This window comes from Schistocerca americana, chromosome 7 (assembly GCF_021461395.2).
Source record: "Schistocerca americana isolate TAMUIC-IGC-003095 chromosome 7, iqSchAmer2.1, whole genome shotgun sequence".
Taxonomy (NCBI): Eukaryota; Metazoa; Arthropoda; class Insecta; order Orthoptera; family Acrididae; genus Schistocerca; species Schistocerca americana.
In genome coordinates this window covers 362,568,453-362,595,641 of record NC_060125.1, presented here as the reverse complement: position 1 = coordinate 362,595,641, position 27,189 = coordinate 362,568,453, and the positions used below count along the sequence as shown (strand labels likewise).

The 27,189-nt window shown below is 42.8% G+C and overlaps 1 protein-coding gene across 1 annotated transcript in view; it reads right to left on the bottom strand.

Moving 5' to 3' along the window:
• The window catches only part of LOC124622934 (dipeptidase 1-like), a 149,319-nt gene that overhangs the window by 106,430 nt on the left and 15,700 nt on the right, over positions 1-27,189 (bottom strand). The window contains exons 2-3 of the mRNA XM_047148725.1: positions 17,115-17,271; positions 8,225-8,357 (exon numbers count right to left, since the gene is read on the bottom strand). Of these exons, the coding sequence (XP_047004681.1) occupies positions 8,225-8,357; positions 17,115-17,271 (290 nt within the window). The remainder of the gene's footprint in view (positions 1-8,224; positions 8,358-17,114; positions 17,272-27,189) is intronic.

The following is a 27,189-nucleotide window of genomic DNA, read 5'->3' as shown; positions in this document are numbered from 1 at the left end:
GGGCTGTACACAGGCCAATGCACGGCGATCGTGCAGCCAGTTGAATCCAAGTGGGCTTCCTGAGCTACGGGCCAAAAGCTTATGCATCACTACACTATCACCGCCGTCCGAGGGAACTTTCTCTTCCGGATTCCTGGAACATTAGGTTATCAGTAACTTGTATGTCAGAACCTTGTAAAGTCTTGTTTTAATTTGCGAACCTCTTCTCAGTGAACTATGAGCAATGAAAAATAATATCGTTTGTTTTATGTTGGTCAAATGAGACTCTCATCTCCCACTAAGCGCTTTACAAGACGGGCGTTCTTAGAAACAGCACCGTATTTCGCTGTCTTTCATTCATATGCAGATCACAACAACACGAACACTGCTTTACACTGAGTAACTTTATACATACATCCCCTATCGAGATGAAGCAAGTCGTAAACTACCTTCACTAAAACTTAGTCCAAATGAGAAAGCTGATTTTTCAAATTGTCATCGGAACTTTTCATACTGACACTTTCTTTAGGGACATGTCTTGACTTTTGATTCAAAAGTTACATCACTCTCAAAACACTGTTGAACAATGCGTCAGTCCATAAATCGCCAGTATTTGTGTTTCTATAGTACAGACAAGCAGAGAATAAGGGATACTGAAATATATATTCAGAGGTATGCAGAAACTTAGATGGATGGGGGATGATTAACTTAAAGGTGCTGAATCAGAGTACAACAAATGCAATAAGACTTCCACGAGTTCCAGGAAAGACATATATTGAAAATGGAAGAAACGTAAACGTGTGTTTTGTAGATCTGTAAAAGTTATTTGATAATATGGTTTCGGATATCTTACCACTGTAATGAGGAAAAAGCAGGAGACCTGTAAAGTTGTTGCATTTAAATCAAAATGTGTCAGCGAAAGTGTGAGGAGAAAGTATTAGTTGGATCGAATTAGGAAAAGGAGTAAGACAAGGCTGTCTCTCTTTCCAGTCCCTTTCTGTGTGTACTTCGGGAATATGAGTGCGCATGGCCAAGTAGATGATAAGGAGTTAAAACTGGAAGAAGAAGGGTACAGTGGGTGTGCAGATAACATAATCCTTCCAACAACAGACAAAAAAGAGTTGCGCGAAATAGTGGAAACTAAAGGTAAGAGCTACGGAATAAAAATAAAAACAATGAAACCAAACGTAATAACGCCGGAACGAAATAAAAATGTATGGACAATCATGAATGAAGAAATTTAAAAGGTGTACAGACCGTTAAATAACTTGGAATCAGAAAAGTAATCGATTAGAAATGCCGCACAGAAATTCAAACCAGGGTATAAATGACGAAATAGTCACTTTGTAAGGAGAGTTTTCTGCAGCAATATGGTCAAAGATTTTTTATGGAGTGTCGTTCTGTATGAAGCTGAAACGTGAACAAAGTGGAGGAAAGAGGAAAGCTGGAGGCTTTTGAGATTTGGACGTGGTGAAGGAGGGAAAGAGTAAGTTGGATGGGTAAGCTGAAAAATAAGAAGGTACTGCGACGAGCTACTGTGATAAAAGAAGGAAAATGAACTGGGTGAACATAGATTAAGAAACAAAAACAGTCTTAGAAGAGTACGTCGAGGAAGAGATTCCAAATCTTGGATGATGTGCCAGGCAGCAGCACATGTAGCAGCATTAAGAATGAAGCGATGGACTACCTGAAATGGAAATGCAAGGGACATGTTAAAGTTGAAACAGATCTTGATGATGATGATGATGACTGAATCTATGAGTTATTGACTGAAATAAAGGATAGGTATACAGAAAACTTAGTGGGAAACGAGAGAACTTTTCATTTGTGAATGGAGCAGGGAAATGGGGGGGGGGGGGGGGAGAGTTGAAACAGATCTTGATGATGATGGTGACTGAATCTATGAGTTATTGACTGAAAGAAAGGATAGCTATATAGAAAACTTAGTGGGAAACGAGAGAACTTTTCATTTGTGAATGGAGCAGTGAAATTGGGGGGGGGGGGGGGGAGGGGGGAGACCTGCTCGTACAGCCTAACGTACAGCGCGATACCCTGCGAGAAAAAGAAAATGATCCAGACCCGCATCGAATCTGCGTTGCGGATTAACCGGCATGGCTTATGCAGCGGCCAACCTAAGTGTGGTTTTTGGGCGGTTTCCCACACTCGTTCAGGCAAACGCTGGCCTGGTCCCCAAATTGTGCCTCAGAGTACGCTACGCAAACAGTTAAAATATGATGACACAGAATATACGAGGGGCGTTCAATATGTAATGCAACACTTTTTTTATTGGTTAACTTCGGTTGAAAAAATGCAGAATTTGTTGTGGGAGCCGGTTGGGGTGGTCGAGCGGTTCTAGGCGCTACAGTCTGGAACCGCGCGACCGCTACGGTCGCAGGTTCGAATCCTGCCTCGGGCATGGATGTTTGTGATGTCCTTAGGTTAGTTAGGTTTGAGTAGTTCTAGGGGATTGATGACCTAAGAAGTTAAGTCCCATAGTGCTCACAAGGGAACCTCTCCATCGCACCCCCCTCAGATTTATTTATAAGTTGGCACAGTGGATAGGCCTTGATAAACTGAACACAGATCAATTGAGAAAACAGGAAGAAGTTGTGTGGAACTGTGAAAAAATAAGCAAAATATACAAACTGAGTAGTCCACGGGTCGCATAGGCAACATCATGGACAAAGTGAGCTCAGGAGCGTCGTGGTCCCGTGGTAGCGTGAGCAGCTTCTGAACGAGAGGTCCTTGGTTCAAAGCTTCTCTCCAGCGAAAATTTTATTTTTGCATAGTTATTAACTGTCTGTTCGTTCATTGACGTCTTTGTTCACTGTAAGAAGTTTAGTGTCTGTGTTTTGCGACCGCATCGCAAAACCGTGCGATTAGTAGACGAAAGGACGTGCCTCTCCAATGCGAACTGAAAACATTTGATCGCAAGGTCATAGGTCCACCGATTCCTCCACAGGAAAACACATCTGATATATTCTATATGACACTGGTGACGGCATGTGCGTCACATGACAGGAATATGTTGTCGACCCACCTAACTTGTACACTTGGCGAAGGGGTAAAAAGATTCTTCTACCTTGCCTGATTTAGGTTTTCTTGTGGATGTGATAATCACTCCCAAAAAGTGATGAAAACATAAGAGTTTGTCACATAAACTGTAAATAAAAAATTAAACTTCTCACTCGATGGAAGATTTTAACCAAGGACCTTTCGTTCCGCAGCTGCTCACGTTACCACGAGACCACGGCGCTCCTGCGTTCCTAGCGTCCATGACGTTGCATATCTTCCCATGAACTACTCAGTTTGTATATTTTCCTTATTTTTCACAGTTCCACACAACATCTTCCTGTTTTCTGAATTGATCTGTTTTCAGTTTTTCAAGGCCTATCCACTGTGCCAACTTATAACTAAATCTGAGGGGGGTGCGATGGGGAGGTTCCCTTGTCAGAGCAATTTGAACCATTTTTGTTGTGGGACATCGAGGAATTTTTCTGCTTCAGCCCTTATACACTACTGGCCATTAAAATTCCTCCACCACGAAGATGACGTGCTATAGACGTGACATTAAACATACACGAAGAAGATGCTGTGATATGGAAATGTTTAGCTTTCCAGAACATTTACACAAGGCTGGCGCCGGTGGCGACACCTATGACGTGCTGACATGAGGAAAGTTTCCAACCGATTTCTCATACACGAACACCAGCTGACCGGCGTTGCCTGGCCAAACGTTGTTGTGATGCCTCGTGTAAGGAGGAGAAATGCGTATCATCACGTTTCCGACTTTGATAAAGGTCGGATTGTAGAATATCGCGATTGCGGTTTATCGTATCGCGACACTGCTGCTCGCGTTGGTCGAGATCCAATGACTGTTAGCAGAATATGGAATCGGTGGATTCAGGAGGACAATACGGAACGCCGTGCTGGATCCCAGCGGCCTCGCATCACTAGCAGGCGAGATGACAGGCATCTTAACGGCATAGCTGTAACGGATCGTGCAACCACGTTTCGATCCCTGAGTCAACACATGGGGACGTTTGCAAGACAACAACCATCTTCACGAACAGTTTGACGACTTTTGCAGCAGCATGGGCTATCAGCTCGGAGACCATGGCTGCGGTTACCCTTGACGGTGCATCACAGACAGTAGCGCCTGCGATGGTGTACTCAACGACGAACCTGGGTGCACAAATCTCAAAACGTCATTTTTTTGGATGATTCCAGATTCTGTTTACAGCACCATGATGGTCGCATCCGTGATTGGCGACATAGCGGTGAACACACATTGGAAGCGTGTATTCGTCATCGCCATACTGGTGTATCACCCGGCGTGATGGTATGGGGTGCCATTGGTTACACGTCTCTGTCACCTCTTGTTCACATTGACCGCACTTTGAACAGTGGACGTTACATTTCAGATCTATTACGACCCCCACGGCTCAGGTCCAGTACGGGCCTTTCTGGATACAGTAAATGTTCGACTGCTGCCCTGGCCAGCACATCCTCCAGATCTCTCACCAGTTGAAAACATCTGGTCAATGGTGGCCGAGCAACTGGCACGTCACAATACGCCAGTCACTACTCTTTGTGAACTGTGGTACCGCGTTCAAGCTGCATGGGCAGCTGTACCTGTACACGCCACCCAAGCTCTGTTTGACTCAATGCCCAGGCGAATCAAGGCCGTTATTACGGCCAGAGGTGGTTGTTCTGGGTACTGATTTCTCAGGATCTATGCATGTAATTCCGTGAAAATTTAATCATATGTCAGTTCTAGTATATTATATTTGTCCAATGAATACCCGTTTATCATCTGCATTTCTTCCTGGTGTAGCGATTTTAATGGCCAGTAGTGTAGTTTCATGAAGTTTCGAGACGTGGCGACGCTAATGGTAGTATTAGAAACGGTACCTGTGACAGAGGTGTGTTCCATGCACAGAGCTGTAATTGAGTTTCTTTTGATGGAAAATTGGACCATCGTAGGTCTTCATATGCACTTGGAATTCAACAAAAGCAGTGTGCCTAGTTGGGTGAGGCGTCTGGCATCGTCGCAACAAGGTCGGGCAAATATGTCCAGTTTATTATAATTATCCGGGCTGTTATGCCGTGGTCGGTTGATGAATTCTGTGTCGATTCCCAACGTTTCGTCTCCGACTGCGGGAGACATCTTCAAGGGGGTCCGTAGCTCAATGGAAGGTCCAACACAGCCACTGGCTCGCTACTGACTGCCGCTAAATTCCGTGTCCGCGCGCTCCCACGCCGCGGCGTGACGTCACGTGTTTTGAAAACGTCATTGCAATTGGCCGCTGTCCGTCGCCGTCGATCGCCGTTGCCATCACCCAGTAGTGTACGGGTGGTACGCATCTTCTTTAACACCGGCATCCATATACCGTTTAATTTCACACCCTCCTCCTTTCGGTTGAAATTATTTGGCTGTTTAGCGATTTCGATTGCCTCTCTGTAGAGCCTTTCGTAATATCCGCTTGTGGCCGCTAGTACTTGCGTCTCCTCGAAACGAATATTGTGGTTACCTGGCTGGAAAGCATGCTCCGCAACAGCTGATCGTTCCGTTTCTCCTCTTCTACAATTTCCCTTATGCTCTTCCAAACGTTTAGAAACAGTTCTTTTAGTGGTACCCACATAAACATCACCACAGCTGCATGGGATCCTATACACTCCAGCTTTTTCCAGCGGTTTGCGAGCGTCCTTGGCAGGATTAAGGTATTCCTGTATCTTCCTGGTGGGCTTATAAATTACGGTAATATTCCGCTTCGTCAAGGTCCTCCCTATCCTTTCCGTTACATTTTTAACAAACGGCAGGAAAACCTTAAATTTTGCAGTAGTCTGTACGTCAGTATGATTTCTGCGTGGCTGCCTCAACGCACGTTTTACTTCGGCGGACGAATATCCGTTCTGTTCGAAGAACAGGCCTTAGCTACTGCCAGCAAGAAACCAAATGTATGGTTCCGATAAGTGGATGACACGTTTGCGCTGTGGAGACATGGTAGGGAGGAACTAAGTCGGTTCCACGAACATCTGAACAGTATAAACTCGAGAATTCAGTTTACAATGGAGGAGGAGGTAGACGGCAAGTTACATTTCCTCGATGTGGTTGTTTTTAGAAACGAAAATGGTAGTTTGGGCCACTGAGTATACCGCAAACCCACGCACACGGACCTTTATTTGCACCGGGATTCGAACCACCAACCACAACAGAAGTGGGGTGTTATCAAGACGTTAGCGGACAGAGCTAGAAATATTTGTGAACCTGAGTTGCTCGATGCTGAGATGGAACATCTCCGCAATGCACTAATGAAGAACGGATATTCGTCCGCCGAAGAAAAACGTGCGTTGAGGCAGCCACGCAGAAATCATACTGACGTACAGACTACTGCAAAATTTAAGGTTTTCCTGCCGTTTGTTAAAAATGTAACGGAAAGAATAGGGAGGATCTTGACGAAGCGGAATATTACCGTAATTTATAAGCCCACCAGGAAGATACAGGAATACCTTAAGCCTGCCAAGGACGCTCGCAAACCACTGGAAAAAGCTGGAGTGTATAGGATCCCATGCAGCTGTGGTGATGTTTATGTGGGTACCACTAAAAGAACTGTTTCTAAACGTTTGGAAGAGCATAAGGGAAATTGTAGAAGAGGAGAAACGGAACGATCAGCTGTTGCGGAGCATGCTTTCCAGCCAGGTAACCACAATATTCGTTTCGAGGAGACGCAAGTACTAGCGGCCACAAGCGGATATTACGAAAGGCTCTACAGAGAGGCAATCGAAATCGCTAAACAGCCAAATAATTTCAACCGAAAGGAGGAGGGTGTGAAATTAAACGGTATATGGATGCCGGTGTTAAAGAAGATGCGTACCACCCGTACACTACTGGGTGATGGCAACGGCGATCGACGGCGACGGACAGCGGCCAATTGCACTGACGTTTTCAAAATACGTGACGTCACGCCGCGGCGTGGGAGCGCGCGGACACGGAATTTAGCGGCAGTCAGTAGCGAGCCAGTGGCTGTGTTGGACCTTCCATTGAGCTACGGACCCCCTTGAAGATGTCTCCCGCAGTCGGAGACGAAACGTTGGGAATCGACACAGAATTCATCAACCGACCAGGGCATAACAGCCCGGATAATTATAATGTACATGATATTTCCGGCCGTGAAAGTCTACATTTTAGTATGTCCAGTCTCCCGCGTGTCGGCCGGCCGCTTCAGCTGCGACACCTGCAATGTTGGAACGTGCGGAAGCTCTCATTCGAGACGATCGGCGGATCACAAACACCTCTGTTCACCAATGGACGTCTCTCTTGTAGTGCTGACGCACTCGTGCACCAGTTTGGTGGACGACTTCCGGTGACGTTGGTTCCCTCGCTGCCTAACGGAAGAACATAAAAAGCAACGGAGGCCAGTCAGTGCGGAATTGCTTGCGCGTTACAAGGCTGCTCGTTGTAGTTTTATCAAACGTTGTCACAGGCGATGAAACATGGGTTCATCACTTAAAAAGTTCAAAGCCGTAACCTCAGCCGCTAAAGTCACGGCGAATGCCTTTGAAGACGTTGTTCTGTTTGATGTCCTCCCTCCTGGTGCAACGACCAACTCTGAAATGTATTGTACTACCCTCAGTAAATTGAAGAAACGACTTCAGAGTGTTCGTTGACATAATAATGTAACCGGTCTTCTTCTCCTCCATGACAACGCAAGGCCGCACACATGTCTGCGTACCAGAAAGAAACTCAAAATTCTTCATTAGACTGTTCTTCCTCATCCACCCTACAGCCCGGATCTCGTATCTTCCGTCTTCCATCTGTTTCGCCCAATGATGGATTCACCCGCGGGGAACAGTATGTGGATGCGAGGATGGTGAAGAGGTTCTTGCAGCAAGACGTTGGTTCCGTCCCGCCATCCCTAGAAAACGGATCATCTACTTGACGGAATAACCGCTAAGGAAAAGAGAGAAAGAACGAAACAAGTATCAAGAGGGAGGAGGGGGGGCTGGGGTAAATGTAAAGGAATATGATAGCCTGTGTATAGTGAGAAGGTTTAAATGGAAGCGTTACGTTAGCAATGCAGAAATGAACAAACTTGTATGGGACAGATTACTCTGGACAGCCGCATCAAATCAGTCGTAGGAGTGAGGATTACCGTACGAACAACAGACACAGTAGCTTAAGTGACAGAGATACGTGTTCTCTATGGCAGTTCCCTGCCTCTAGTGGCTGGCTGTGGCTCACCTCTGGCGTCGGTGACGAGCGCCAGGTCCCGCGGGTAGCGCTCCACCAGCCGCCGGATGACGTCCACCTGCTCCAGCACCAGCGTCACCGCGTCCAGGTGCTGCGCCGAGCACGGCACGTACGCCGACCAGAACTGCAAACAGAAGTACAGTTCAAATCATCTTTGTAGTAATCTTTGTCTTAATGTCAACAGCGCCATGCAACTGAAGCGCCAATGAAATTGGTATAGGCATGCATATTTAAAATGCAGAAGAATGTAATCGGGCAGAATACGGCGCTGCGGTCGGCAATGCCTATATAAGACAACAAGTGTCTGGCGAAGTTATTAGATCGGTTACTGCTGCCAAAATGGCAAGTTATCAAGATTTATTGAGTTTGAACGTGATGTTGTAGCCGACGCACGACAGCATCTCCGAAGTAGTGATGAAGTGGAGTAAAGGTGGGCCAAACGGTTATTTTGGAGTAACCGTTATCACGGTTACAGTTATTTTTTATAACCGTTATTTTTAGCGGTTATAAATAACTGTTAGTTATTTTTCTCTACGGAGTATTCCAGACAGCGTTACAGTTAAATAACGGAGAATATCTATAACAGAAGTCTAAGAGTATAGGGGCCACGTTCCGACATTATAATACAATTGTAAAACCTGAGGGCTTATATGCGTCCGAAACTTCGAACCATGAACAGACAAGTTCAAGATGAGCGGCTGGAAAATCGAGAGCGTAGGATATTAAGGAAAAGCCTAGGTAATAAATGGGTTCGTGGACAATGGCGAATGAGAGCAAACGAAGAGGTGTACAGCAAGACAGGACCTATCACAGCATCCATTAAGAAGAGACGATTGTTATTTTATGGTCATCTCATAAGTATGGACAGTGACCGACTAACAAAAAGAATACGGAGTTACATCCAATCTAAGAAAACAAGGCCAAGATGGTTCGAAAAATGTGAAAAAGTTGTCAGGTAGATTGGTATCTCAGAGAGAAAAATTACTGACAGGAACAAATTAAGAAGATTGGTGAACAGCTAACAAGGTTTTAAAATGGCATCAACGTCCAAAAGACAGAGAGGACCATTACCTAAACAGCATAAACAGGCACTTCTTGGTGGGCTCGGAAGACACTGGCAGGAAGTCAAAGCTGGAACAAGAACAAGATCTGGACACTAGAGTGAAGTTGGTTGTTACCACGCAATCCATAGAGGCTCAACTCGATAACAAAAAAAGTGGAATCCATCAGTTTAGTTATCAGTGAATTATAACAGCAAGTAGTGCAAAGTGGCGAGAATGTCATATTAATCGTGCCATAACCTTAACTAATTAATTGTCCGGTATATTTTACTTGATGATTGGACGATTATGGTGTTTCATATTATATGTATGTAGGTTATCGGTCGTTATCAGTAATATTATATTCGCAGCTGCAAACAATGTACGCAGAACTTTGCTACAGCACAGTTTAAGCGAAGTGTTAAAAAAGTGCTTCCTTAAATATGAAGTAACACGTAAGCTGAAACCTATAGGTATGATTCGAAGCTTAATTTCTTGTGCTGTGCACTTAATAGAATAAGTGTACGGCCTTCTAATACAACACAAAATATACGTAACGTGATAGATTCGTTTAGTCTTGTACAAGGAAGTTCACTTAAGGTAAGTACGAGTACGCTAATCCAAGTTTCATGTGAGATTTGAAAAACTGCTCGGTTTCTTCTGCTACTGTTAGGGTCTTAATTTTTTGGTGGGAGGATGGCTAAATTACATTTCTCTAAGCCATCAGTTTGTTGTCTATCTCTTACGTTTGGCATTACTGTACGCAAAATTCCAGTGGACGATTGGTTGTGTTGACCTCGTAATGGTAACAGATTTAAACGCCTCAGGCGTCATTACGATACCGTTTTTACTCTGCTGGTCTAATTCTTCTTTGGGTATCCAGACTGTGAGAGCCCGAATTAATAGTATTGAGGTTGGGAATCCAAATTTGCATTAAGCTTACAGAAATTCCTCAATAACAGGCTTCCTTGTCCTGAGGAATACTCTACCTGTCTATTCCATGTTTTTCTTTTCTTTCCCCTTCTGTCACACATATGAGGCAATAATAAACACTTCGTCTATCAATGTCACCTGCCTGCTTTGACTTTTTTTTTCTTTTTACAATTTAATATCGTGACAGTTACCTGTCAGAACGTGTAACAGACTAATTCATGAATGAGGCAGGTGAGTAGCCAAAATGAAGGGGTAAGTGTTGCATATAACAGAATCTCAAACTAGCAATGAGTGCCTCTGACAGAGTTTTTTAGTGTTGCTTAAGATAATAAAAAATGAACTGACTTGAGGTCTTCGAAAACAAAAAAGCATACATATTCAAAAACTTTCATGTAGTACGCTTAAGTACTAGTAGCCCTAATGTAAGTAAATGTATTATTTTATTTAAATACCACTGACAAAGTATCTGACCTGATTATTGTTTTAAACATACCTGTATTCATTTCAAATATGCCTACATCAAATAGTTAATTTGCCATACATGTGTCTGAAGTGTAAATATCCCATTTTACAATTTTCCTGTATAAAATTGATGAGTTCAATACTATGTAGAAAATATTTGAAAGTCAATTACCAAAAACTAATTAAATATAAAAAGTCTAATGGCAAGGGATGTGTACAAATTGAGAAAACTCTTGTTTCTTTTAATAAAGCCAGAAACCTATGTTTCACCGAACTGAAAAAGTTCTTTCTACTCAAATTGATAAGACATACTTAATGAGATTGATCTGATACTGCACCGGCACTGTTTCATCGTAATAATGCCATTAAGAATTAGGGGTATGGTATACTTTAAGAAGCTACTTTACTATTTTCCGTTTTTAGATCACCTACAATAGTCAAATATTTCACTAAGTGTAAATTACAATATTTCGTAGCGTTCCATGTACTATTGCTAGTACTACCATCCTAGTGGCAACAACACAGAGAAAAATAAGAACACGAAACGAAATTCAATACCCTCTAACGGAACAAAAGGCCGGAAAGAGTGTGACACCGTTACCGGAACTACAACAAATGGAGAGAATAGAATCCCACAATTTGTCAACACTCGGGAACCACCGATGGCCAGCGGTTATTTCTGTACCAGTACGAAAATACTTCGTTCACTCCAGTAACTATCCTCTCTCGGAACATCATCACGTTCTACGACCTTTAACTGGAGTGAGGAACACAGTTACAACTTCTATGTTATCTGTAGTAGTAGCCCGTTAACTGCCAGAGAACAAGAACTGTAAGCGAATACGATAACAGACAGGGAAAAATAGCGACCTCTGACAGTTATTTCCATATTCGTTCGAATTCCTTATGGTAACTATTTGTACCACCAGCCAAAACTAAATTGACACACAGAGCGGTGACTCGAGGGAACGACAGTACATGTGTAATGCTGTCACTCTCGCACCTATCAGCCAAAGCTCTTACATTAACGTTATTTGTTAGTGCTGAAAGTAGTGAGAACGTACGAAATAGAACACCGTTCTAACAACAGATGCTGCGCAGTCTTACGGTTATTTCCATGGCGTGTAGAGCACCGTAGTAGTACGATCTTCGGTAACTAGATGGCGCCAGGCACTGTTGGCAGTTATTGAAATCAGTGCTAGTACCGGAAGAGTTTTTATCGCAGTAACTGTTACTTCTCAATTACCGGTTATTTCTATCAGTTACGTTATTTTTTTAAACCTCTGCAGAGGGGAGTTTACTGTACGATCATTTCACGAGTATACCGTGACTATCAGAATCCGGTAAAACACAAAATCCCCGACATCGCAGATGCAGGAAAAAGATCCTGCAAGAACAGGACCGACGACGACTGAAGAGAATCGCTAAACGTGAAAGAATTACAATCCTTCCGCAGACTGCTGCTGATTTCAATGCCCGGCCATCAACAAGTGTCAGCGTGCGAACCATTTAAAGAAAAGTTGTCGATATGAGCTTTCGGAGCCGAAGCCTCACTCGTGTACCCTTGAAGATTGCGCGACACAAAGCTTTATGCCTCACCTGGGCCTGTCAACATCGACATTCGACTGATCGGACGAGTCTCGTTTCAAATTGTATCGAGCGGATGGACGTGTCCGGGTATGGAAACAATCTCGTAAGTCCAAAGGACGCTGCATGTCGGCAGGGGACTGCTCACGCTGGTGGAGGCTCTGTAATGGTGTGGAGCGTATGCAGTTGGAGTGATATGGGACCCCTGATATATCTAGATACAACTTTGATAGGTTTCACGTATGTAATTATCCTGTCTGATCACCTGCAGCCATTCATGTCCATTGTGCATTCCGACGGACGTGGGCAATTCCAGCAGGACAATGCGACATCTCAAATGTCCATAATTGCTACACAGTGGCTCCAGGGACATTCTTCTGAGTTTAAACACTTCTGCTGGCCACCAGACTCCCCAGAAATGAACATTATTGAGCATGTTCGGGTTGGCTTTCAACGTGCTGTTGCGAAGAGACCTCAACCCCTCGTTCTCTTACAGGTTTATGGATAGCCCTGCAGGATTCATAGTGTCAGTTCCCTCCAGCACTACTTCAGACATTAGTCGAGTCCATACCACGTCGTGTTGCGACACTTCTGCGTGCTCGCGGGGGACCTACACGATATTAGGAAGGTGTACCGGTCTCTTTGGATCTTCAGTGCATATACCATATTTTACGAGGCATGGGTCGTTAGGTCCTGAAAGAGTTAAGGAGCTGACGAACTTAAATAAATACCTCCTTTTTTATTGACACAAAAACCTTACGCCTTGAGGTCACAGCAGCTGTTCAAAGTGCCAAAGGCAAGTCTCACTGCATACATTATAAATTACTCAGTGACTGTTTGAAATTCTATCGCTACATTGCTTGAACATGTCTACTGTAATGATATAATCCTCCTGGTTAGTCATTAAAAGATAAATATCGGATGCTAGGGGCTTAGACTGTGTACGTTGTTTTCTGGGCTCGGTAATGCAGGTGTCGCAAGTGGCTCGCGTTACCTCTTGCACAGTCAAGGATTTCTATATGAAGACTGAAGTGATGACTGAGCAAAGCTACTGTGCCAAGGTGACCTACTGGTTACTCACCTGCCCAATGAGCGGGAGACCCGTGTTCGAATCCCAGCTATGGTGTAAATTTGCATTCGTCAGTTCAGTCTGCAGAAACAGGATAACTCAGACACCTGACACTTGAAAGAGCCTCTGGGAACACATAGTTTCATTTGACATCAAAAATTCTCGGAAATGACCGCTCAGAAGACCATAACATTGGCGCAGTTGGGATTACGCGAGGGAGCAGTAAATGACTAGTAAAGACTGTATCTAACACATCTCAGCACACCAAACACCGAACATAATTACAGCAATATAGCAAAAATTAAAGTTAACGTTTATAACAGGACCACAAGTACCTTTTATCCAACACATATTGAAAAGTAGTACCAAAAGTAGGCAGAGTGCGGTGATAGCCAGACTTGTATCGTGAATGTGACTGTTGAAAGCAGGACATAAAGTTGTAATGAATTCTGAGACGCGCACGCGACCGGTAGTAGTAACGTCCAGTGCGTCATAAACAAACTCTTACAATTACGTTAACATTCGTAATATTGAGTTATTAGTTAATGTGAGAAGTGTAAAATAAAGGTATTAATAGTTACGTAACTTGACTTTCGAGTAGGTGCATCAGGATGGCTGAGCAGTTGTAGATTTGATGCTTTAATTGGAAATATCAATTTACGCTAAATTATGATATTTCACGAGTGGCAGAACCTTCGATTCCTTATCGTGCTGCGGAGACTACATTCATCCGCACTGAAACAGTCACACGTGCCGTCTTGAAGATGAACTGTCTAATACGTAAACATTGTTACTTGTGGTTATCAGGGCAAAGAACAGTTCTTGAGCAGCTATATGTATCAACAATTACACTGAAGTGACAGAAGTCACGGGATACCTCATAATATCGTGTCGGATCTCCTTTTGCCCGGCGTAGTGCATCAGTTCGACGAGGCGTCAAGCCAGAAAGTAGTTGTAAGTATCCTGTACAAATGCTATGCTGCCTCTACAGCTGTCCATAACAGCAAAAGTGATGCTGGTGCAGAATTTTGTGCACAAACTGACCTCTCGATTATGTCCCATAAATGTTCGATGGGATTCAGGCTTGGCGATCTGGGTGGCCAGGTCTTTTGCTCTAACGTCCTTCAAACAAATCGCGAGCAACTGTGGACCGGTGAGACAGCGTATTGTCATACATAAAAATTTCGTCTATGTTCGGGAACATGAAGTCCATAAATGGCTGCAAATGGTCTCCAAGCAGCCGAACATGATCGTTTCAATTGCACCAGAAAAACCATGGGACCACCAGCTTTCTCAGTGCTTTGACACATTGAGTCCATGGACTCGTAGAGTCTGCGTCACACTCGAACCGTACTATCACCTCTTACCAACTGAAATCTGACATTTCAGGCTACGGTCTTCCAGTCGTTCTGGATCCACCCGATATGATCATCAGCCAGGAGAGACCCTGCAGGCTATGTTGTGCTTCTAGCAAAGGCACTCACGTTTGTCATCCCATTAACGCCAAATTTCGCTGCACTGTACTAACGGATACGTTTGTCGTACGTCCCAAATTGATTTCAGCGGTTATTTCACGTTCTTGCTTATCTGTTAGCATTGACAATTCTAGACAAACGATGTTGCTCTCCATCGCTTAAGTGAAGACCGTCGGCCACTGTGTTGTCTGTAGTGAAAGGTAATTTCTCAAATATGGTATTCTCGGCACATTCTTGACAATGTCTATCTCGGTATTTCCTATTTCGGAAATGGAATGTCCCTTGCGTCAAATTCCAACTACAATTCCACGTTTAGCCTGTAAATTCCCGTCATGCAGCAATAATGACATGGGAAACATTTTCACATGAATCACCAGAGTAAAAATGACAGCTCCGCCAATGCACTGCTCTTTTATATCTTGTGTACGCGATACTACTGCCATCTGTATGCGTGCACATCGCTTACCATGGAGCCGCTGGAGTACTACTATATGGCTGCCCAAATTGTCACCAAACTTCCAACATATTTTACTCTTGGGACGTAAATTCGGTCAGAAGATGGAAACAGTGTACTAAAAGACTCATCTGAGTAAATGAAATTCTTCCGTTGCTCCAAAATTAGACACAGAATTTTCCTGTTGTGAGCATTTGCATCACTGAGGAATGGTTTTGGAATTCCAGCTCGCACTGCAAATCACAGCTTATGGGCCCCTTCGTGTTGTTCTGGTGCTGACAGGGTTCGAGAGTGCGACATTCAGTTCGGCAGAGACTTTTTCAGCTGTCGTCCTCTTATTTTTTTGTCACATTTGTCTTCAGTGCCAGTCTCGTCACGATCACACAACACAAACTTTCGTCTGCGTTGTAACTAAGCGTATGATGGTTTCCCACTTTCCCTGTATTCGGTACAAATCATCTTGAAACACCGAACGCTTTAGCTTCCATGGTTAAGGGGTTCACACACCACACGAGCACCAACAATTGCCCACTTTCGAATGCACTGAGATCCGACATAATGCGCTCACAACTATACAGAACATTATTCTGACCACGACTGACACTCCCAAAGTATTAAGGACATTCGCACATGCCTTTCGCAACCAGCAGGTCTTCATTTATGTTCAAGCATTCAGTTCGCACTGTGTTTCCACATTTTTCTCCATACCCCGTATTTCATGTTCAAGGTCGCAAAGTTCTAAGGAATATTCGGGAAGTAAAATCATATTTAGTGGATAAGGAGGACTAGTCTCTTCAACGCTGTTTTGTATTGTAACGTGCTAATTCATGCCGTATTATAGCAAGTAGTGGCACCTAAAGAAGTTTTGCTGTTTGGGTAACAATATAACTGATGGTGGCAGAAGTAAGGAAAAGATATAAACTGCAGCCTGGGAATAGCACGATAAAGATTTCTGAAAAACAGAAATTTAACATCTAACATAAATTTAAGTATTGGGAAATCTTTGAATGCAGTTGGACTGTAACCTTTTATGGAGGTGAAACGAGGGTGATAAACTATGCAGACGAAAAGTAAATATAAGTCTTAAAATGTTATGCTACTTAAGAGCGCTTGATATTAGATGGGTAGCTGGAGAACAGATGAGGTACTGCTTCGAACCTAAACTAAAAGAAGCGATATATTGATAGGAGACATCCTGAGGCACCCCAGGGTATTCCAATTTCACATTCTAAAACATAAATTCCTTCTGTAGTTCTAAAAGTGTTGTATATTAGAGATAGTCATAAGGTATTAATTATCACCTGTACACAATCGAAAATTACTTGTAAATGTTGGAGTGTTCTTACACAAACACTTTTTGTAGCGAAATCGAGTTGTTTGTAGACTAATGACTAGTTTAGGCAAATCTGAATCGCCGTTTTCAAATCACATTACTACAAACAGTAGCGCTTAGCGTCGACATGGACCATTATTGTTTTATGAGTATTATTATCATCATCGGGTATGACAAAGTGCGTATGTACAACTCCAAAGTATTTGTATAACGCTACATCATTTACAATTACAGATCGCCTCCTTCAAGACTATGCCTGGTAATCGCAAAAAGCAATTACTTAAAGATTACTTTTTGCTGGACAACAGTTGAAATTTTAAGAACCCACACCACACCGCGTCCCACCCCACCGTACGTCGTGGAGCTTGTGACTTGAAGAATAACCACCGATTTATAAACGCGGCAGAGATACTCGAACAATAAGAAGTTATTCACAGAATGCGGCTCATCTGCGCAGCGATCATGCACTTCTTGAGGTGCGGCAGCGATAATCGAACAGTAAGCAATTTTACGCAAAGTGTTACTCACCTGCGCAGCGACCATGCCCTCCTTGAGGCGCGGCAAGTCCGTGTGGGACCAGGAGCTGCGAGACCAGGGCGACACCCGGCGCAGATCCTCCTGGAAGGGGAAGTCCCGCAGCTGGTTCTTCAGGAACTTGCGGATGTTCCACGGCAGGTCGTTGTGCCTGAAACCACACGCGGCCATCTCTGTGCATATAGAAAGTCCGTAACTATAAAGACAGAAGGATCCTTGACTAAAACTTTATATTTAGGAGTATTCAGGGATAATCAGCTGCAGAGTTATTTCTTTTGTATTTAAGCCAACATATGATTTCCCAGACTATTATCGCTTATTGCACTTCCAGCGAAGAGACTCGGAAAGAAGACTTTGCAACAACACTTCAGATGGCCCTCCACGTGAAAAAACATTTAAACGTGTATTAAGTTTTAAGGTATTCACAGATTTATCAGCAACATGAATGTATGGCACCTAGATGGAAAATTCTCTACCTGACTGAAGACGTCTCTCGCAGTTAGACTAAGGATCAAGCACAAAAATGTGGATAATTCTATAAAAATACGCTGACAACAAGAATTTTGTTATTTTTAACAAAAGGAGGCGTCACATATACAACAATAACCAGACTGTAAATATAGGCTTCGATCAGAAATCGGTAGCTAAGATAGAATATACAAAATTTCTAGGTGTATGCGTTGATGAGGGGTTGAACTGGAAAAAACACACTGAGGATCTGCTGAAGCGTTAGAGTTCAGCCACTTATGCTATTAGGGTCATTGCAAATTTTGGCGATATACATCTCAGTAAATTAGCTTACCACGCCTACTTTCATTCTTTGCTTTCGTATGGCATCATATTCTGGGGTAACTCATCGTTGAGTAAAAGAGTGTTCATTGCACAAAAGCGTGTAATCAGAATAATTGCGGGAGCTCATCCGAGACCATCCTGCAGACACTTATTTAAAAAGCTTAAGATCTTCACTGTAGCCTCACAATATATATATTCGCTTATGAAATTTGATATTAACAATCCAAATGATTTCAAAGGTAATAGCTGTGTACATGGCTACAACACTACGAGAAAGGATGATCTTCACTACTCAAAGTTAAATCTAACTTTGGCTCAGAAGGGGGTAAATTATGCTGCCACAAAAGACTTTGGTCACTTACCTAATATAACCAAAAGTCTGACAGGTAGCCATATAGCATTTAAAAGGAAATTAAAAGAATTTATTAATGGCAACTCCTTCTACTCATTAGATGAATTTTTGGATATAGTAAGTGGGTAATTTCCCCAACCCCAACAAAAAAAATTAAAAATAGTAAGTGTCATGTAATATTTTGTGTAATGTAATATCATGTATAGACACCTTTTATTAACCTGACACGTTCCACATCATTACGAAGTGTCGTATTCATGAGCTATGGAACAAGTACTAATCTAATATTACTATATGGAGCAGAAATATAGAAAATAGATAAATAGACGGAGAGAAAAGTAAAAGTTTTAAAAAATGAAATACTGCGAAAGATATTTAGACCAATCTATGAGGGAGAAGAACGGCGAAGAAAGGAGAACAGGGAGCGAAGGTATCTATACAATGAACCAGATGTAGTTTTCAAAGCCCAAAATAAGAAGACTAAGATGGGCTGGCTACGTCTATAGAAGAGAACAGGGATCTTTACTGGGAGAAGTCTCGGAGGATAAACCGGAATGACGAACACCTCTAGCGTTTTCCACTTTGTTTTCGAATATGGGATACTCTGTAGGCTTTTAAAATTGAACCCAGTGAATTCATGCGCGTGAAGAAGTGGCGGAGATGGATGACGAGCTGCCGGGGAAAAGGGGGAAGGAGACACAAGAGGAAGAACGAAAGACGGAGAAAAATACAGAAAGAATAACTAGGCGTAGTTTGCATATTGATTTATGATTCTATAGGTCCACTACACACCGACAAATTACCTTTAACGAAGAAATAAAGTATATGTAGTTTCGTCGACAACCATAGCTGTAGCTGTGCCGCCGGTTCATTGCCTTTCGCGTTCCGCTGAAGTTCTTAGCAATAACGCTGAGCTTGCAAAAACACGTCTCAAACAGCTCTACAATCTCTCCTTTGATATCAGGAGTATTCAGGTGAAGTCCAGAAGCCATCTAACAGTAATCTATCACAGGCACAAAGGAAGGCATTGAGGGACATCAACGCAGATGAAAGTATCATCGTCCTTTCTGCAGATAAGGGCAACGCTACTGTCGTAATGAAGAGTAAAGGTTATCAGGAAAAATCATAGACATTTTGGATCCCAACAATTACAAACAACTTCAGAAGGATCCGACATCGAATATTTTAAAAATGACCAATCAATTGGTGAAAGCGTCCTCCCTCGCTTCAGTCGACAAGAAGCAACTCTTTAAATCAGAAGCTTACCCGCCCAGACTCTGTGGGTCACCCAAGGTTCATAAACTGCTGCTACCTTTGAGACAGCCGGCTGGAGTGGCCGAGCGGTTCTAGGCACTTCAGTCTGGAACCACGCGACCGCTACGGCCGCAGATTCGAAACCTGCCTCGGGCATGGATGTGTGTGATGTCCTTAGGTTAGTTGGGTTTAAGTAGTTCTAAGTTCTAGGGGACTGATGACCTCAGAAGTTAAGTCCCATAGTGCTCAGAGCTATTTGAACCATTTTTTGAATCTTTGAGACCTATAGTCAGTGCAATAGGGTATCCCACCCATGAAATAGCTGGACACCTTGCCTCGCTGCTGAAACTTCATGTTGGTGGAAATGACAGTCATGTTAAAAATTCATATCAGTTCATCGATATTATTAAGGAAATTAGTGTGGGCTCTAATGATATCCTGGTCAGTTTTGATGTGGTGTCGTTGTTTTCCATGATCCCACTGAATGAAGCGATCACATGTATAGCGGACATTGTTCCTAGTGATATTTTGGCACTATTCAGATATTGCCTTACAACAACTTATTTTCAATATAATAATGTTTTTTATGGACAGATTGACAGGGTGGCCATGGGAAGTCCTCTTAGTCCAGTTGTGGCTAACTTGTTCATGGAGAACTTTGAACAACGGGCACTGCAGACAGCTAGAAAAAGACCAACCAGATGGTATCGTTATGTAGACGATACATTTGTTATGTGGACCCATGGGGAAGAGGAACTGGGTGCCTTCCTGTTACATAAGACTAGTATTAATCCAAGAATTCAATTCACTATGGAAAAGGAAGTCGATGGTCACCTGAACTAAGATGTGACTGTAATCAAACGGGAGGACGGATCATTGGGTCACAAGGTTTTCGGAAAAGACACACACACATTGATCGTTATCTGCAGAAAGATTCTGACCACCACCCAACACATAAAAGAGGGGTGATTAAAACATTAATAGACAGGGCGCACAAAATATGTGAACCAGCTCCCTTAGATGATGAGATTGAACACCTTAGAGCGACCTTCAAGAAGAATGGGTATTCCAAAAGAGAGATAGATCGTGCACTACGCCCTAGACTGACAACCAGGACGGACGAGGAGCGACACCAACCCAAGGGAAAAGTGTTCTTACCATTTATCAGTAAGGTCAATGATCGCATTGGAACCATTTTAAGCAAGTACGATGTGGAAACTTTTCAGGCCCACCACCACTAAAATAAAAGAATGTTTAACATCCGCAAAAGATAATCGACATCCTCTAGCTACACCAGGTGCCTATAAAATTCCGTGCAGTTGTGGAAAGGTCTATATAGGTACAACAAAAAGAAGCGTCAACACCCGTCTGGGTTAACATAAAAGGAACTGCCACCACGGACATATTGATAAATCGGCAGTAGTGGATCATGTGTTTCAGGAAGGTGATCATGAAATAAGGTTTAGTGAGACGACCCTCATAGCAAAGACGTCTCTTGCTGCATCACTAACCTCTCTACCATAAACCTGCAGTTTCCCCCACAAAGTACATCCTCCATTGGGCCAAACAGATGGAAGTCGAAAGGTGCGAGTTCCGGGGTGTATGGCGGTTGAAGAAGAACATTCGGGTGTGCAGACTTGCGTGAGGACTTTCGTTGTCATGGTGAAGGGGAAGATCGTTTCAATCCGTCGATCACCTCGATTGAGAGTGTCGGCACGTTCCAGCATACAGGAGTCACAGCTGTGTGCGGCCGGCCGGCCCGCGGGAAATCGGATGGGTTTGCACAACCTTGTTGTGATGATTACAGAAGGCTCGTCCAACGACTCAGCGTGCTTACGTTCACTGCCAGGTCTGCGTAGACATTCTGCTAGTGTCTATGAATATCAGCGATTCTCTGGTTTTCCGCCAAAAGAAACTCAGTGACAGCTCTTTGCTTGGATCGCACCTCCGTTACAGACGCCATTTTGAAGGTTACCTATAGCGCCGCACCTGCTGGCACATATGAAATTAAGGGGTTGAAACGCAAATATTCCAGGAAGTCCCACAAAAAAAATCGCATGTTTTCAACATTAATTCGCCGAGAAATGAAAGTGTGGCATTACTTATTGAATACTCCTCATAGTTTATTGAATATTGTCGGATATCTCACTGTTTATATCTTCTTCGTAAAATATCTAAGTATATGCGTTCGGATGAATTTTAAGTGGAACGACCACTTCAAATTAACCGCTGGTAACGCAGATGCCAAACAGATTCCTTGGAAGAAGCCTCAGGAAATTTAGTCCATCGACAAGGAAGTTTATAAAACACTCACCCGACCAATACTTGAATATTTCTCGTCAGTCTAGGCTCCGCACCAGATAGGGCTGATAGGGGAAATACGGGAGATGAAAAGAAGAGCAGCACTTTTAGTTACAGGTTCATTTAGTAAGCACGGAAGCGTCAAGGAGACGTTCAGCCACCTCTTGTGGTAGAGGCTGCAAGGGAGACGTTCTGCATCACGGTATTCTCTGTTAAAATTCCGAGAGCGTACGTTCCTAGAAGCGTCCACCACTATATTACTTCCTCCCGCGTATAGTTGTTGAGAACACGATGGAGATAAAATCAAAGAGCTACGTGCCTACACGGAAGCTTACCAGCAGTCGATCTTCCCTCGAACAATAGGCGACTGGAACAGGAGTGAAGTGCACTGGTACACGAAGTACCCTCCACCACACAGTGTAATGTGGCTTGCGAAGTATAGATTTACATGTATTTCCAGAAATCACTCTGTTTGTATCCCTCAGAGCGTTTCCAATTTTTACTGGCAACAAGACTTTAATGCAACAAAATCAAAAAGCAAAGACAAAGGGTCAATGGTATTGGAAGTGAAACTGATAATATCCACTTACAATCTTCACACGACTGCCTACCCTAATTACAAGAAGACGCACTGTGTCAACTACTGAAAAATTGCTCATTAGCGAACAATAAAGAAGAAAATCGTAGTTTCTTAACTGTCCCTTGGCTTTAGCTGAAATAAAATCCACATACTCGTACATGTATACCTATTATAGAGAGAATATGCTGTCCAAACATTCCGTTATCTATACGTCGCTCAGTAAACGTGCATGAGGTTAGATGAAGAACAAAGGGCTCTTAAGTGCTGTGAAGCATTCGTTGCGGATGATCCGTGAGTCTTCTTCAAAGGAATTCAGCCAACGCTTTCTGAGGAATACGTGTATTGCCCCCTTGAACCGATGCTGTTGTTGAAGTGTCGGTCTTGTATAGCCTTATCCTCACAAAATCCAGAAGTGTACTAGAAATGCGATTCTATCTGTTTGAAATTAAAGCGTTCACGATTACTGATAAAACGCAGAGACACATCGTACGGTGCACGGCTGAGGGTACCATTTCCTGTTTCACTCACAAAGAACAGACCACTCTCTACATGCTTCCGTAAGAGCCCTGATTTATGTTGTCCTCGTGATCCTTACACGAGACGTACGTTTGCGCCAGTAATATCGTTTTGCAATCTATCATAACGCCCGTTCTTTAAACTTTCTAAATAATGTTTCAGGCCTTTATCGGACCTACCGGTAATGAATCTACCAGCACGCCTCTGAGTTGCTTCGATGTCTGTCTTTAATTTGACCTGGTCGGGAGCAGTACTCGAGCAGTAGTCAAGTGTAGATAGAACGTGCTCTTTACTCTTTCTCAACCAATCAACCGAAATCGACCATTCGCAGTCCCTACGAGCGGCTGTACACGCTCATTCCATTTCGTGTCGCTTTGCAACTTTATGACTAGATAGTTAAATCGACGTGACTGTGTCACGCAGCACACGGCTAACACTGTATTCGAACATTAAAGGACTGTTTCTCCTACCTACCTACTTCAACTTACATTTTTCCACATTTAGAACAAGTTGCCACTAAACACACCAAATACAAATTCTGACTAAGCTGTCCCGTATCTCCCTACTGTAGCTTAATGAGTCTGAGTATGCCTCGCTTGTACTGGAGAGCATTTCCATTATTGTTCTTTCTACTTATATTTTGCATCATGTTAGCTTCTTGAAACATACGATGCAATTTCTTGCCCCTGTGAGACGAATAGAAATCATTTCGTGGCACGGAGGTGACAGACTAGGTTTAGTCGGTACGCAGAAAGTCCGCAACTGCTCGATGACGCAGCAGATGATATTGATAGGACCCATCACAGCCCTCTGATTGCCCTTCGGTCAATTTCCTTACAAATCATTGGCCACAAGAACTGCGATTAATATCGGCTGTTGTGAATAACAGCGTGGGGAATGGTAAGTTGATCATGGAACTGCTGCACTTTTGTGGCCGTGTGTAATTTGCAATTTTCTTTTTCAGTTCGCTCGTATCCGTGTCTAGTAGCCCTTTGTCGACAATCATAGAAGTTCAATAAATACTGAGCTCATGTAGTAACGGTAGAATAGGTGATTTGGTCCACAGTGCTACCACGATTAAGAGTTCACTGCACTTATCACGATTCGCAAGATCAAAACGTGGTGCAAGCGTGGATTAAACAAGTCTCTTGAACATTAAAGTTGATACTGAAGGTACCTTACGTATCTGGTCTCACTTCATCACTGAAACGCAAAAGTTTTCACAGACGATAAATTTATGTCTCAAGTTCGCGTATTGCTGAGGTCGCTATATTCGAAGTCATTTTCAAATTCATATAAGAACTTAAATAAGTTCACCACAGGCAGTTTTCTACAGTTGTTTAAAGTGATTTACTGTTCTTCTTGTCATACAAAAACAGTTGCAAAACACTTTTTTAATACACCGCCATCAACCATTTGACAGTATATTTCATGTGTACAATCTAGATTTCGTCTTTGACACCATTTTCGAGTAGAATGCTAAAAACAAGAGTATGCAAATAGTAAGATATAAAGTAAAAATAAGATAAATTTAAAAATATTAGATGCAAACTGGTATAAAATTACGGGATTTGCACTTACATCTTATACCATTAAGTTTTTTGTGGTGTATTGTGCAGGATGACATTTTTTACACGATTATCGAGTACAATGCTAAAAGCAAAACACGCAAATAACATGCCATAAAGTAAAAATATTAGATATAAGCTAATATACAGTTACGAGAGACGAACTTACTTTTTAGACCATTAAAATCATTCTGCTGTGTACTGTGTGGGATGGCTTATACACAGGTCAGCATATTTGCATAACTTGGTATAACAGGTACAAAATTAACGTCATGTAGGAATACAGCATATTATTGTTCAAGCACATCACATCTGGGAAAATCACCCCAAACCAGGAAAACACAAGACTGTCACATGCCTTACTTTATCGTACCGCGGAAGTATTATATGTCCATTAACCACTCTGACAAGTTTATAAGTTCTAGCATAGCCGCACTAATAAAATTCGAAGTCCAAGTGAGACACACGCCCGTACCTGCTGCTCATGCATGAATCGACCAACTCATCATATTACCCAACGATACGTCGGGACAAAAGACAAGGAGTCCGCACCTGTGCTGCCATCAGTTAATGAGACTGCTTCTCCCACCAATCACCCAAAGCATGATGACGTCTCAGTCGACCATAAGCTGCTTCAGTAGCAGAAGATAAGTAACGAGGTCGTTTCTAACCAGATAATAAGCTGCAAGAGGTGAATGTATGGCCAGGCAAACATGACATTGTCGAAATCGGCCACACACACTGAAGTCTTGTGACTGTGACTACAAAGGCGAACCAGTTATGCATAACTGCCAAAAGCAAACCGGGACGGGCTTGGAAAGAGGAGGAATAGGTGAATACGGAAATCGAGACGGAGTGCATAGCGCTCTAGGATTTGGAGCGTACTATAGAATGTGAATCTACATATACATAAACACTCCCCAAGTCACCATACTGTGTATGGTGGAGGGTACCTTGTATCACTAATAGTCAGTTCCTTTCTGGTTCCACTCTCAAAGGAGCAAGTGAAAAATGACTATCTATATGTCACCACACAATCCGGAAATTGTGCTATTTCGTTTCGCGGTCCTAACGTGAGGTGTACTAAAGTACTGGTCTGACTGTTGTTCTGAATGTGATCTCCTTTATACATGAGGTACACTTCCATGTTATTTTCAAAGCTGACTAGTCAATATCACTATTACGGCCCTTACGTGTTTGTTCCATTCCAACTTTATGGCAATAAATTTAATCGACGTGACACTGATAAGCACCATCATACCACTAATTTACATGCAGGGTGCCCAAGAATAAAGTATTGATTTTGTTGAAATAATTAGTGTATTCTTATATTTATAGTTTCATATGTTTATCACATGTTCCATCAATATGAGCACCACTCACATCTCGACACAACTCCAATCTGTCGCCTATGGTACTAAAGACATTCCGGAGCATTTGTGGTCTAATAACTGCAGCTACTTGTCTAAATTGGTCTCGGAGCTCCATCAGGAAGTTGATACGGTGTAGGTGAAACACACATCCTTTGATAAATGCCCCAGACGAAGTAGGCCATATGTGTGAGTACGGGAGAACGCGTCGCACAGATCATTGTTCTTGAGCGCCCAGATCATTGTTCTTTAGCCCCCCCTCCATCTTCCATTCCCATAATGGCATGCTGTGTCATCTATTTTGAACTAAACGCTATGCACTTGTTGATCCTGCACAAGATGTGGTAAAAGAAACTGTTATAGCATATCCATATACAGTACCCCATTGCTGAGGTTTTCGGTGAAGAAGAGCTGGTAGTAGGTTTTCCCATCCACATATTAACTTTGGGGCAGTCTCACTGGTATTGCAGGTGATCCACTGGTGGTGCGCCAGAAACCTTACACAACGTGGACGTTTGTCTCTTCGCTAAATAGGATCTTGTTGAGGATGTGATTTGCATATGCTTCAAGCAAATCCTGGCGCATGTTCATATGCTCTGCGAAGTCTTAGTCGTGTAATTGATGTAGAACCTCAAGATGGTGGGCGTATTTCCATCGTGCTTCGTAACATTTTATCTACCGTCGCGCGTGGAGTGTCCAGTACCACTGACAATTGCCGTACCGATTTTGGACTGACTTCAATGTGTGTTCTAATGTCGTTCAACAGAGGTTGGTGGACGGCCTTGTCCTGGATCGCTCTTAACGGTACCTGTGCACTTGAGCTTTTTCACTAATAGACATGTAAATTATCGTTTCAGTTGTATGGCTTTTATTTTTAAGTCATTTCCAGTTTCTTCTTAACAAATGCCCGCCATCAGATGCAAATACTGAAAACAAGAGAACTGTGCTAAGAAAGAAGTTTTACTTACGCTTGTACGCATAGAAAATAAAAGCTGTTGAGGATTATAATATATAAAATTCTAACAACGGTCCGGCTACATACGATGCAATATGAGAGAGGAATACGTCGCAAAAGGCACCAGCTTGGATGCATGAGCTCTTAAGTCGATTGTGCGATAGTTCTCATACTTATATGCCCTTGCTGTCCTTAGGATTGTGCGGATGATATTTTTCGGGAAGTGTAATAGTATTTCTCCTGCGTCATAGATTGTACATACCAAGCTAGTTGTTTGGTTGTCGCTTCCTTCTATTATTTTAGAATTTCTTAAGAATGTTGTGATTTCCGCCTTATTTGATATTATGTCGTCCGAACGTGTGTTAAATTTTGTTTTTAACA